The sequence below is a fragment of the Felis catus genome, chromosome X, assembly GCF_018350175.1.
Source record: "Felis catus isolate Fca126 chromosome X, F.catus_Fca126_mat1.0, whole genome shotgun sequence".
NCBI lineage: Eukaryota > Metazoa > Chordata > Mammalia > Carnivora > Felidae > Felis > Felis catus.
This window is the reverse complement of record NC_058386.1, coordinates 120,867,985-120,880,481: the sequence shown is the minus strand read 5'-3', so window position 1 is coordinate 120,880,481 and position 12,497 is coordinate 120,867,985. Positions and strand designations below refer to the sequence as shown.

Genomic DNA, 12,497 nt, shown 5'->3' with positions numbered 1-12,497 from the left:
TTTCCCTCTATGAATGTCTAACTCTGTGTCCAGATTTCCCCTTTTTCATAAGGATACCTACCAGTCCTATTGGATTAGTGCTCACTTCATTTTAACTTGATTATAAAGACCTCTTCTCTAAAAAGGTCACATTCTCAGGTACTTGGGGTTAAAATTCCTACTTTTTTTTATGGAAGGAAGGGACACAATTCCACCCATAACACAGTGCATTTAGTTACATTAATTAAGTTAAATCATTTAAAATGCAAAATGATACTTAATCCATCTAGTCATAGATCACCTCCTCAGAATCTGGGAAATCTGACAATATAAAGAATGAATCATGGATTATTTTAGGAGAAAACATGTTAAACCTATATTGGAAAAAGTCCTCATGGAAATAAAGAAATCGCACTGAATAACAGTATTCTTTTTTTGTAAGAGTTCTACTCAAAATAGAAACAGAAAATGAAGAACTCATGGACTAAGAAAAAAATGATGTACAATTTATAGTTTTGTTTTTTAACTTTCTTTTTCAGAGAATGAAAAAGCCCTCAGTTTGTAAGGCTCTCAAATGTATTTGTAACTAACATTTACAAATACAGTAAAAGTAATTCAGAAGTACTTTGGTATTTTAGATGAATAGTAGGAAAAATGAATAATTTGAAGTAATATGATTTGTAAGCAATCATTTAAAAAGTATCTTAAGATATTTGTCAAAGAACAGAAATCATATTTTCCTAACTTATGTAAAATAGCTGATAAAAAGAATGCACAGGATATACATTATTTAACTTTGAATTTCATCCTTCACCAAAAGTTATAAACCCACAACTTTATGACATAGTATACAGAAGCCTTTGTTCCATTTACTTACAATGCCCCTGCCCAATTTTTGCCTCCTTCTTTGACTTGGGAGAACATTGGCTGGGGGGATGGAAGGCACTGGAGCAGGCAGGGAGAGAGAAGTCATTAAGATTAGAGGTGGGGATGGTAGAAGGGCTTTGGGCTTGAGGCTGGGGCTTGAGAGAGGGAGAAAGACTGTGGAAAAGCCAAGGCCTTTGTACAGATGAGGAGACAGAATACCACTGTGAGGGAGTTGGGAGGGAGGGCAGGCCACAGGAGGTAAGGTAGAGAAGGCCCTTTTGAGAAGGCCAACTTGGAGCTAAGGAGAGAGGCTGTGGGGAAAGGAAAAGTATTTGAGTGGGGGCAAGAAATATTTGGAGAAGGAACTGAGAAAGACTTTCAGCGAGGAGACTGAGGCAGCAAGACCATGGAGTAAAATGAAGGAAAAGAAGACTTTGGGGAAGAGGGAGACAGTGCCTTTGAGTGGAGAAGGAGGAGAAACCTGTGAGTGGGGAGATGCGGGGGGAGGCTTTGGAGGGCTGAAAGAGGCATCTAAGAGGACAGTGAGTGAAGAAGGCCTGGAGGAGGGTAAATGAGGAGGTAAAAGAAGTATTTTGACTGAGGGAAGGAAGGGCTTTGTGAAGGTAAGTTAGAGAGAGGACAATGTGAATGAAGGTATTTTCAAAGGGAGGGGAGGGAGGGAAGACCTTGTGTGAGAGAAGTAAAGGGCTTTGTGAGATAAAGAAGAGCAGCTTTTGAATGAGGGAAGAGGAGGCCTGTAAGGTGAGCCAAGAAAAGTCTGTGGGGAGGTGAAGAATGAAAGGACCTTGATTGAAAGTTGAGAAGAATTTTTGAGCTATAATGATGGAGGGAAGACATTTGTGAACTGCGGTGATGAAGAGAAAGCTTTTAGGAGTGTAAGGAAAGAAAAGAACTTCCTTAAGGAAAAGGGTGAAAGAGGGAAGTCAATTATGAGAGTAAAGGAGGCAGAGGAGGCAACCATAAAAGAAGGGAAGGCCTTGGTATGGGGAAGTGAGCAAGGAAAGGTCTCTGTGAAGGGAGGTGATGGAGAAAGGAATTTGAGAGGTGAGGTAAGGGGGGTTAGTAAGATGAGGTTAGAGGTGGAAGAGCTTTAAGGGAGGGTAAAATGGAGGCTAGTACTTTGATTTTTGCATGTTGATCTTGTACCCTGCAGCTCTGCTGAATTTGCAAGATCAACATGAAAAAATCAATTGTGCTTCTATACACCAGCAATGAACAATCCAAAAAGGAAATTAAGAAAACAATTCCGTTTACAGCAGCATTCAAAAGAACAAAATATCTAGGAATAAAATGTACCCAATGAGGTTAAAGACTTGTACCCTGAAAACGACAAAACATCGCTGAAGACATCTCATTTTTATGGGTTGAAAGACTTAATATTGTTAAGATGGCAAGACTGCCCAAAGTGATCTACAGATTCGTAGCAATCCCTATCAAAACTTCAGTGGCCTTGGGAATGCAAGCTGGTGCAGCCACTCTGGAAAACAGTATGGAGGTTCCTCAAAAAACTAAAAATAGAACTACCCTACGACCCAGCAATTGCACTACTAGGTATTTATCCAATGGATACAGGTGTGCTGTTTCGAAGGGACACATGCACCCCCATGTTTATGGCAGCACTACCAACAATAGCCAAAGTACGGAAAGAGCCCAAATGTCCATGGATGGATGAATGGATAAAGAAGATGTGGTATATATATATATATATATATATATATATATATATATATATACACACACACACACACACACACACACACACACACACACACAATGGAGTACTACTCGGCAATCAAAAAGAATGAAATCTTGCCATTTGCAACTACATGGATGGAACTGGAGGGTATTATGCTAAGCGAAATTATTCAGTCAGAGAAAGACAAATATTGTATGACTTCACTCATATGAGGACTTTAAGATCCAAAACAGATGAACATAAGGGAAGGGAAACAAAAATAATCTAAAAACAGGGAGGGGGACAACACATAACAGACTCTTAAATATGGAGAACAAACAGAGGGTTCCTGGAGGGGGTGTGGGAGGGGGGATGGGCTAAATGGGGAAGGGGCATTAAGGAATCTACTCCTGAAATCATTGTTGCACTAGATGCTAATTTGGATGTATAAAAAAAATTAAAAGAAAAACAAACTTCAGTGGCTTTTTTGCAAAAATGGAAAAGCTGATCCTTAAAGTCACATGGAATTACAAGGGGCCTTGAATGCTCAAAACATTATGAATAAAAGACAGAATTGGGGAACTCACATGTCCCAATTTCTCAACTTGCTACAAAGCTATAGTAATCAAAAGAGGATGATACTGGCATAGGGATAGATACACAGACCAGTAGAATAAAACTTAAGAGTCCAGAAATAAACCCATAAATCTATGGTCAACTGATTTTCAACAAGGGTGGCAAGACCATTCAACGGGGAATGACTAGTCTCTTCAACAAATGGTGCCGAGACAGCTGGATATCCACATATAGAAAGAATGATGCTGGGCCCCCTAACACACACCATATACAAAAATTAATTCAAAATGGATCCACAACCTACATAGAAGGGCTAGAACCACAAAACTCTTTAAAGAAATCATAGAAATAAATCTTTATGACTTTCGATTTGGCAATGGATTCTTAGATATGACACCAAAAGCACAAGTGACAAAATAATTTAAAAAAACAAATAAATTGGACTTCCTCAAAATTAGAAACTTTTGTCCACCAAAACAAACAAGCAAACAAACAAACAAGCAAACACATTAACAAGAAAGTAAAAAGCCAACCTACAGAGTGGGAGAAAATATTTCCAATTCACATATCTGGAATATATAAAGAACTCTTACAACTCAGTAACAAAACCACAAACAATCCAGTTAAAAATGGCCAAAGAACACGAACAGACATTTCTCCAAACATACAAATGTCTAAAAGCACATGAAAAGATGCTCAGTATCATTAGTCTTTACAGGAATACTAACGAAATCCATAGTAAGATATCACTTATACAGACCAGGACGGTGATAACCAAAGAGGGGGAGGATAACAAATGCTGGTGAACTTGGGACCCTCGCACATCGTTCGTGGGCACGTAAAAACAGTTCAATCGCTTTGTAGAACAGTTTAGGACTCCCTCAAAGAATTCAACACGGGATTCCCATATGCCCCGGCAATTTTACTCCCAGGGGCAGGCCCAAGAGAACTGGTACCGCGAAACCTTGTACGGGGACATCCGCGGCACTGCTAGCCACCACAGCCAACACCTGGAAGTGAGCCAAACGCCCACCAAGTGAGAAACGGAGACACGAAATGCGAAATATTCACACAACAGAATATCATTCGGCCACTGAACAGAAAGAAGGGGCGACGCCTGCTCGCACGGGCGTAAATCTCGAGAACGCGACGCGAAGTGGGATGAGCTGGGTCCAGGACACAGGTTCCGTGTTCCGTGGGTACGACCCGTCCCACCGAAGGTACACGCGCAGACGCGGCCAGCCAGGGCGGCGGCCCGGGGGCCGGGGGGCCGGGGGGTGAGGGGACCTGCGGGGGGCGGGGGGGACTCACAGGTGCTCGCGTAGTAGCACAGCCCGAGCAGCAGGGCGCACGAGGCGAGCAAGAGCAGCCCGAGGCACCGGTGGACCCACATCTTCAGCAGATAGCGGCGCGTCTCGGCCCCGAAGGCGCGCAGGGACGCCCGCCAGCCCGCCTGAGCCTTGGCCGTCGCGCCCCCCTCGCGCCCGGCGACGCTGCCTCCCGGGTGCGACTTGTCGCCCGGGGTCTCCCCGGTGCACCCCGCGTCGCAGCTTATCACCCTGGAGTGAGGCCCCTTCAGCGAGCCGATCTTCGACCTGGTCCTCTTCCGCCTGTCAGAAGGCATGGCTCCGGACGGCAGCCTCGCAGAGACGACGCCTCAGGACGGCAGGCCCGTCTCCCACAAGCCCCCGGGCGGTGGCGCTTGCGCGGCACCCCCTCGGCCGCGCGTGCCAACCGTCGTCCCCAGGCCCCGCCCCTTTCTGAAATCTATGGGCGGGGCGGGGGTGGTGCCTGGGGCCCTCCCCCAATCAAGGCCCGGGCCGCTAGCGCTTGTGGAACGTCGTCGAAGGAACGAACGAATGGGGCCCGAGGCCCGCGCCGCGTGAGCGTCCGCTCGTCCCAGACGGCACAACGCCTCGCGAGAATCCAACTCCAGCCTTGGCTGCTGATTGTCCCTCACTGTGGGCTCTGCGATCCCTACAGTTAGTCCCCGCGGGGCTCAAGACGTAGCCACTAGCCACATGTGGCCGTTTAAATGTAAATTCTAATTCATTAACATTAAACCGAACAGGGGGGCCCGGGTAGCTCAGGTCCTGATCTCACGGGTTGGTGAGCTCGAGCCCTGCCTCTGCACTGACAGCGGGGAGCCTGCTTGGGATGCTCTCTCCCCTCCCTCTCTGTCCCTCCCCCATGCGTGTGTGCACTAAACCTTTTAAAAAATAATTTTTTTTTTGTTTTTGCTTTAACTTTTTATAACTTGTTAGTGTTTATTTCTGAGAGAGAGAGAGAGAGAGAGAGAGAGAGAGAGAGAGAGAGAGGATCCGAAGCGGGCTCTGTGCTATTAGCCCAGAGCCAGACGTGGGACTCGAACTCACGAACTGTGAGATCATGACCTGAACTGAAGTCCGGCGCTTAACTGAACCACCCAGACTCCCCACCAAAATAAAATTTCTTTAAGAAAAGTGGAATAGGGGCGCCTGGGTGGTTCAGTCGGTGAAGCGTCCGTCTTCAGCTCACGTCGTGATCTCGGGGTCCGGGAGTTCGAGCCCCGCGTCGGGCTCTGGGCTGATGGCTCAGAGCCTGGAGCCTGTTTCCGATTCTGCGTCTCCCTCTCTCTCTGCCCCTCCCCCGTTCATGCTCTGTCTCTCTCTGTCCCAAAAATAAACATTAAAAAAATTAAAAAAAAATCAAAGTGGAATTAAGAAACCAGTTCCTCAGTCACACACGTATCAAGTGCTCAGTAACCACGCGTGGCTTCTAGTGACCATATTGGACAGCGCCAATATGGAGCATTCCTTTCATGGCACAAAGCTGGACTGGCAGAGCGGGCTGTGCATAGCGACTATAGGGAACATGGTAGACACTCCATAGGCTGTTGCATTGCAGTAGGAGCTTTTACGTGGGACAAAATGATATTTGCCTTCAGAGACGTTAAGGTTTAGTTACAGATAAATGGAACAGGACAAAATGAGAACAAAGACTGTGTGAGGAACACTAAAGAGTGCCTCAGAGCACTTAGATTTTATTCCCATCATTTGCCACCAATGAATTGGGCGGCCCTCAGTGCCTTCCTGCCGGGCCTCGGTGCTGCAATGTGCAAATGAGAGAGTTAGCGTGGTCTCTAATCCCCCCTCTGACGCTAAAATCTCACCCTCAGGCTTGCAAGGTTTCGGTCCCCCTGCAAAAGGACCATGTAGCTGAGGCTGGTACCTGTTAGCTTACCTCATTCGAGTTTTCAAGGGATGTGAAAACTGCCCCTCTCAACTGCATTTGCACCCTTATTCTTACAATATTTTACTTGGGCTTTCCAAATGGTTTTCTCCGGATTTTATTCTATTGTTCTTACTGTTCTCTCCAATGTTAATAGGCATTCCATACGGGGAAAGAGGGAGGAAGGTTTCTATGCAAATAATTCTTGAAACTTAGCCTGCTCCACCCCACCCCCACATCCACGAGCCACTTCTAAGGCTCTTTAGTTTATTAAAGGATCTGACAGGAAAAGAACCTACTTTTCCTTCCTTGTATTTCTTATATATGTATTTTTTTTTTTTTGGCCTCAGCTTTTCCCAAACTAATTTAACCAGAAGACACCTGTCCCCCACAACACTATGAAGAGCTTCTGAAACTACTGCTTGCAACTCTGAGAAACTGTGAAGTATCTGAGCTTTTACCCTACTTGGGAGTAACGAGGTAGCCTGCTGCAGTTTCATAGATGCTGGCAGAAGGTGCAAGACAACTGGGTCAGAGACAAAAGACGAAGGCTTCCCTGAGATGCAGAAACTTGAGAGACCCATGAACAGTTGCTTCCCACAGCAGCCCTGTTCATGTCATAGCACATGTGGAAAGTGACCGTGTGACCGGGCACCACACAGCCACCCGGAGGGCTCAGGGGATTCAGTTAGAGCATATGGGTTGGGCACTCAGCTCACAGTTCACAGGTTGTGCCTTGGTTTCCCCGGCTGCAAATGATGGGCTATGGGCAGCCTGATCGTGAAGATTCCTTCCGGCTCTGGCTTACTGTGACTCGTCCTTGACAGTAGCATTTGGGGAGACGTGGCAGTTCTACAACAGGGCAATACTCCTAAGCATGCCACATTATACCATTAGAAACCCAAATTACTGCGGTGCCTGGGTGGCCCAGTCGGTTAAGCATCTAATTTAGGCTTATGTCATGATCTCACGGTTGGTGAGTTTGAGCCCCGCGTGGGGCTCTCTGCTGTCAGCACAGAGCTTGCTTCAGATCCTCTGTCTCTCCCTCTCTCTGCCCCTCCCCCCTTCAAAAAGAAAGAAACATTAAAAAAAAAAAAAGGAACCCAAATTACTAACAAGAACTCAGAGGGACAAAATCCCTAAGATTATGCCTGAGCGATCCCTGGATTACATAACACTAATTCAAGATTGGGGACACAAAAAGCCATGTGAAGTGTCCATTTTGAAGATTATCAGATGGAGACTTAAAATTCTGCACTGGCTTTCCTTTTTCATTCTATAATCTCAAGGGAGCTAAATTTGATACTAGTCAACCCAGACCTAATTAGGGAGGAAAATCTGTTGCATGGGCATGAATACAAGAACTGCTTCATGAGATGGTACATAGCACTGCTCAGAATGTGGCCACTGTTCTTGCGGAAAATTGAGAATTGACACTATTTTTTAAATACCACCACAGACAGACACGAAAAGATGCTCAACCTCGGGCAATCAGGGGAATGCAAATGAATCAACAATGAGGTATCCTTTTACGCTCGTCAGATTGGCAAAATTAATAAATATTCATAAGAATATGCAGAAATAGAAACTCGGTCATTGCTGGCGGAGATGTAAGTGGGTTACAACCACACTGGAGTGCAATTTGACCACACTTTGTACAGTTAAACATCCGCATAGTCTGTGATGCGGAAATTCCACTTTGAGGTATCTGTCCCGCCATCCACGTGTAAAAGGAGAAGGAGACATGTACAAAGACGTTCATTGTTACGGTGAAAGCAACGTAAACGACGTCTCACTAGGGAAATGGAAACACGGGGCGGTTCATTCCTATAACGTAGTATACATTGTACACTGTGCATGGAGTATACTCGTATATAGTATACTAGTATATAGTACTTACCGATGGTCAGGATAAATCACCTGAGCCAACATAGTCTTTCTCCTGTTCTGCTGCTTTGCCTAGCGGCATGAAGTGGCAGCCCCACCTTCTAGTTCAGTGGAACCACGATTGCGTTCCCTGGAAGAAATAGCCCTCGCTTAGATAACGAGTTTCTAAAAGAGCTGAAACCAGAATTGTGGGAATGAGAAGCAAAGCGCAAAATTTTTGCAAGTGGGTCGTTAGGTACGTCTCGCCACCACCCCTTAGTTCTTAGCCCCCCCGCGTCTGGTTACGGGTGAAACCACACTGTATGTTGCTTACTGGCCCTAGTTCAGAGTGCACAACACATCCTTCAAGGCAGTAAGTACCTCAAACTTTCAGGGCGCTTTCTCCTAGCTGGTGTCATACTGGGTTTTCAGGAAATGATTTCATTGTTCTATTAGGCCAAACTTCTTCTTTTTCAGCTGTATTAAGGTACAATTGATAAAACTTAAGATATTTAAAATGTACACATGGTGATTTGATATACTCTGTGAGGATTCCCTCTATCTAGTTAATTAAGACACCTATTACCTTATATATTTCTCTTCTCTTTCCTCTTCTTTTTTGGTGAGAACATTTAAGTTCTACTCGCCTGGCAAATTTCAATTAGATGATACAGTGTTATCAAGTATAGTTGCCATGTTTTACATTAGATCCTCAGACTTTATTCATCTTATGGCTGAAAGTTTATATCCTTTTACCAACCTCTCCCTAATTCCCCCGCCTCCCAGCTCCTGCCAATAACTTTTCTCTCTCTGTTTCTGTTTCTATGAGTTTGACTTTTTTTTTTTTTTTTTTTTTTTAGAAATTTGAGATTCCATATATAAATGATATCACAAAGTATTTGCTTTCTCTGTCTGGCTTATTTTCTGAAAAAAAAATCACTTATTGGACTATGTTCTAAACAAATTGTTGTGACTACTGTTGAGTTGTAATAATGAATATGTAAGCTTCAATTGGGCACATTTTCATTACATATCCTTTAATCAACATTGTATTTACATGGAAGTTAATTTGGAGAACTTTCAGTTAGGCAATCCCTAACACCTCTTGGACCCAACAACATATGCTCATTTTTGAGAAGGAGTTCATCACAGTTTAAAATCATTCAAGTTCACTTCAGGTACAGTTCATGTCTCCAATACTTGTGTGTTTAAGCAATGATAGCCCAGTGACTGTGAACACAAAGACACAGGGGCGCCTGGGTGGCTCAGTCAGTTGAGCGTTTGACTTTGGCTCAGGTCATGATCTTGCGGTTCCTGAGTTCAAGCCCCAAATAGGGCTCCCCACTGTCAGCCCTGAGTCTGCTTCAGATCCTCTGTCCCTCTCTCTCTCTGCCCCTCCCCCACTTGCACTCTCTCAAAAGTAAATAAAACATTTTTTAAAAAAAGTTTTAGGAACACAGATGTTGAGTTTCTTTTGTTTCTGTCATTTGTGATGCCACTCGGAGGTGTTTTTTTTTTTTTTTAATGTTTATTTATTCTGAGAGAGAGAGAAAGCTGGGGAGGGATAGAGAAAGAGAGAGGGAGAGAGAATCCCAAGCAGGCTCCTCACTGCCAGAGCAGAGCTCAGCGCAGGGCTCAATCCCAGGAACCGTCAGATCATGACCCGAGTGGAAATCAAGAGTGTGACACTTAACAGACTGAGTCACCCAGATGCCCCTACTACTTGGAATTTTTAAGTGTATTTAAAATTTATAATACTGAAATAGAATATCAACTGGGAGATACAATGGGGTTGTTTAGTAGGTGGAAATGTTAGCTCATAAATGAAATAACACTTCATTTGTGAACGATTTTACTGAATTTGAAAATCTTTACAATTGACATGCATCCTTTTTTGTGCATTGCTGTTCCTCATTACTCGATTTTTGTTAAACTAGAATGCTATTATTCCTTACTGCAACAGGCCAATATGTATATGTAAGTTTGTTCCCCTTTTTCTCCAAAAAAGTTATTAATGTAATTAAGAAGTATTAACCTATTGTTTTTCTTCTCTCTTTTTTGCACTTTAATTCTAATATTTAGTTTATAATTTATTAATTTTTCTGGCCTGATTATAGATATGAAGTTCAATAAAAGAAGTTTTTGGGGCGCCTGGGTGGCGCAGTCGGTTAAGCGTCCGACTTCAGCCAGGTCACGATCTCGCGGTCCGTGAGTTCGAGCCCCGCGTCGGGCTCTGGGCTGATGGCTCAGAGCCTGGAGCCTGTTTCCGATTCTGTGTCTCCCTCTCTCTCTGCCCCTCCCCCATTCATGCTCTGTCTCTCTCTGTCCCAAAAATAAATAAACGTTGAAAAAAAAAAAAAAAAAAAGAAGTTTTTCACACTCCCTGCATTTGTTTCCTGGCCATTTATGGTTTTTCATTTCATTTAATGATTATTACTGAAAGTAATTGTGTCATATAGAAGGGAGAAGTGTTGGGGCACCTCGGGGGCTCAGTCAGTTAACGGTCTTACTCTTGATTTTGGCTCAGGTCGTGATCTCACAGTTCCTGGGATCGAGCCCCACATTGGGGTCTGCATTGACAGCAGGGAGCCTGCTTGGCATTCTCTCTCTCTCCCTCTCTCTCTGCCCCTCCCCTGCTCTGCTCTCTCTCTCTCTCAAAACAAATAAACATTTAAAAAAAATAAAGAGGAGAGAAGTGTTAGGGGAAAAAAAAAGTGACCTACTCCAGCATAACTGGTGTAAGATATGTTTGTCATCCAATGAAAGGAACTGCTACCTTTCCTCTAGTTGAGACATTGGGCCTCAGGAAGTCTCTTCCAGAACTGTTGGTTCTAGGAAAACACTACTTTAGGTGGGATCTGGGGATCGGGAATGTGCTGCCACAACTGTTGACTCCAGACCCTCACCAGCAAAATGAGTGCCCTGCATGCCACTTTGCTCCCCATCCGGCTCAGTCTGGAATTCAAGCACAACATAATTTTGTCTAATCGGTCATACCTAAATCACATCCAAAACCCCGTCTACAAGGGAATCTGGGAAATGTGATTTTTAGCTTTCTGGTTTCTGTCGTGTGGGAAGGCACATCCGCACACGTTGGATGTTGATCAAGGCACTACCACCTTCAACGGCCTCACACCCAGCCGATCGGGGCTACCGGCACCCAGGCACTCCCCACTGCCCACCGGCACGCTACCAGCTCCTTCCGCTGTGCCTCAGCACGTAGGCCCTCCTGCGCCTCTCCGCTAACCTCTGTCCTGACACAGAGAAACTACTCTGAATCCTCCCACTTTTCCTTTTCTCTGCTTTCCTTCCCCTTGAATTACCTGAAGTTTGGCTTCCTACTGATTAAGCCTTTCTGGGTGCATTGCTGGCCTGGAAACCCTCTGTGGTAGGTACTGTTCCTTCCATTTCCGGGTGAAGAGAAGGAGCCAGTAAACTCCTCAGATCCCTGTGCTACCTCAGACCTCGGTTTCAATGCCTGTGGTCAATCTCCTCTGTTTTGGAGCGCCCATCATCTGATGATACCACCTGTTTCACTTTCTGCATCTCAGGGGCCTACGAAATTTCAGAAAATTCTATCCTCTACTTCTCTGACTTCCATTCCATCACAACTCTTGGCCATTACCCTTGGAATGGAACTGGCTACATGGTTCCTTCGCCTTCCGAAGGCCATTGAAGTATTTGTCTTCCTCAAACACTTCGCAACATTTGAAACTGTTAACTTTCCTCCTTCTCTGAGGGAAGCCATGGGTCCCTATGGTACTATAAGCTCTATGGGAGCAGGAATCTCGCTTATCTTGTCTACTGATGTATTTTTAGTGCCTAAACAGTGCGTGGCACATAGTATCCACTGAATAAATATATTTTCCTGGATAATTGCTATGACAAAGCACAATTCTATGTCCTTCTAATCCTTATCCCATTGGCTAAATGTAGGCATTCCCTGAGATTTAGCCCACTGCTACCTATTTGTGCTGGTTTTTTTCCTGAGTGATATACTTCTTCTCATTTCTTTGGTGATCACTCTGTGTCAGTGATGTTTTAACTTTTATATATCCAGCCTCACCTCTGTCCTAAGCTCCAAACTGGAGATCAACAAAGCAAGTTCAATGTTTTGCTTCTAGGAGAACCAGATGGGGTAAGTCAGAGGCCCTGGGCTCTGGGAGCCCCACTCTAGCATGGGAAGCAGGCATGTAAAATACAAGTATAACACAATGCAATGAATGCTCTTAGAAACCAAAGTGTGAACAGAGTGTTATAGGAACACAGAAGAGAGGGCAAGTAATTCAGCCTAAAGTTGTCA

General features: G+C 44.5%; 1 protein-coding gene across 2 annotated transcripts in view; it reads right to left on the bottom strand.

Moving 5' to 3' along the window:
• Positions 1-4,850, bottom strand: part of FMR1NB (FMR1 neighbor) — a 34,619-nt gene extending 29,769 nt beyond the window's left edge. Inside the window, exon 1 of one of the 2 annotated variants that reach the window (XM_045051009.1) lies at positions 4,430-4,850. In XM_045051009.1, the coding sequence (XP_044906944.1) occupies positions 4,430-4,742 (313 nt within the window). In that variant the 5' untranslated portion in view covers positions 4,743-4,850. The remainder of the gene's footprint in view (positions 1-4,429) is intronic. The other variant, XM_006944056.5, reaches the window with a different exon arrangement.
• Between the last annotated feature and the right edge of the window lie 7,647 nt (positions 4,851-12,497).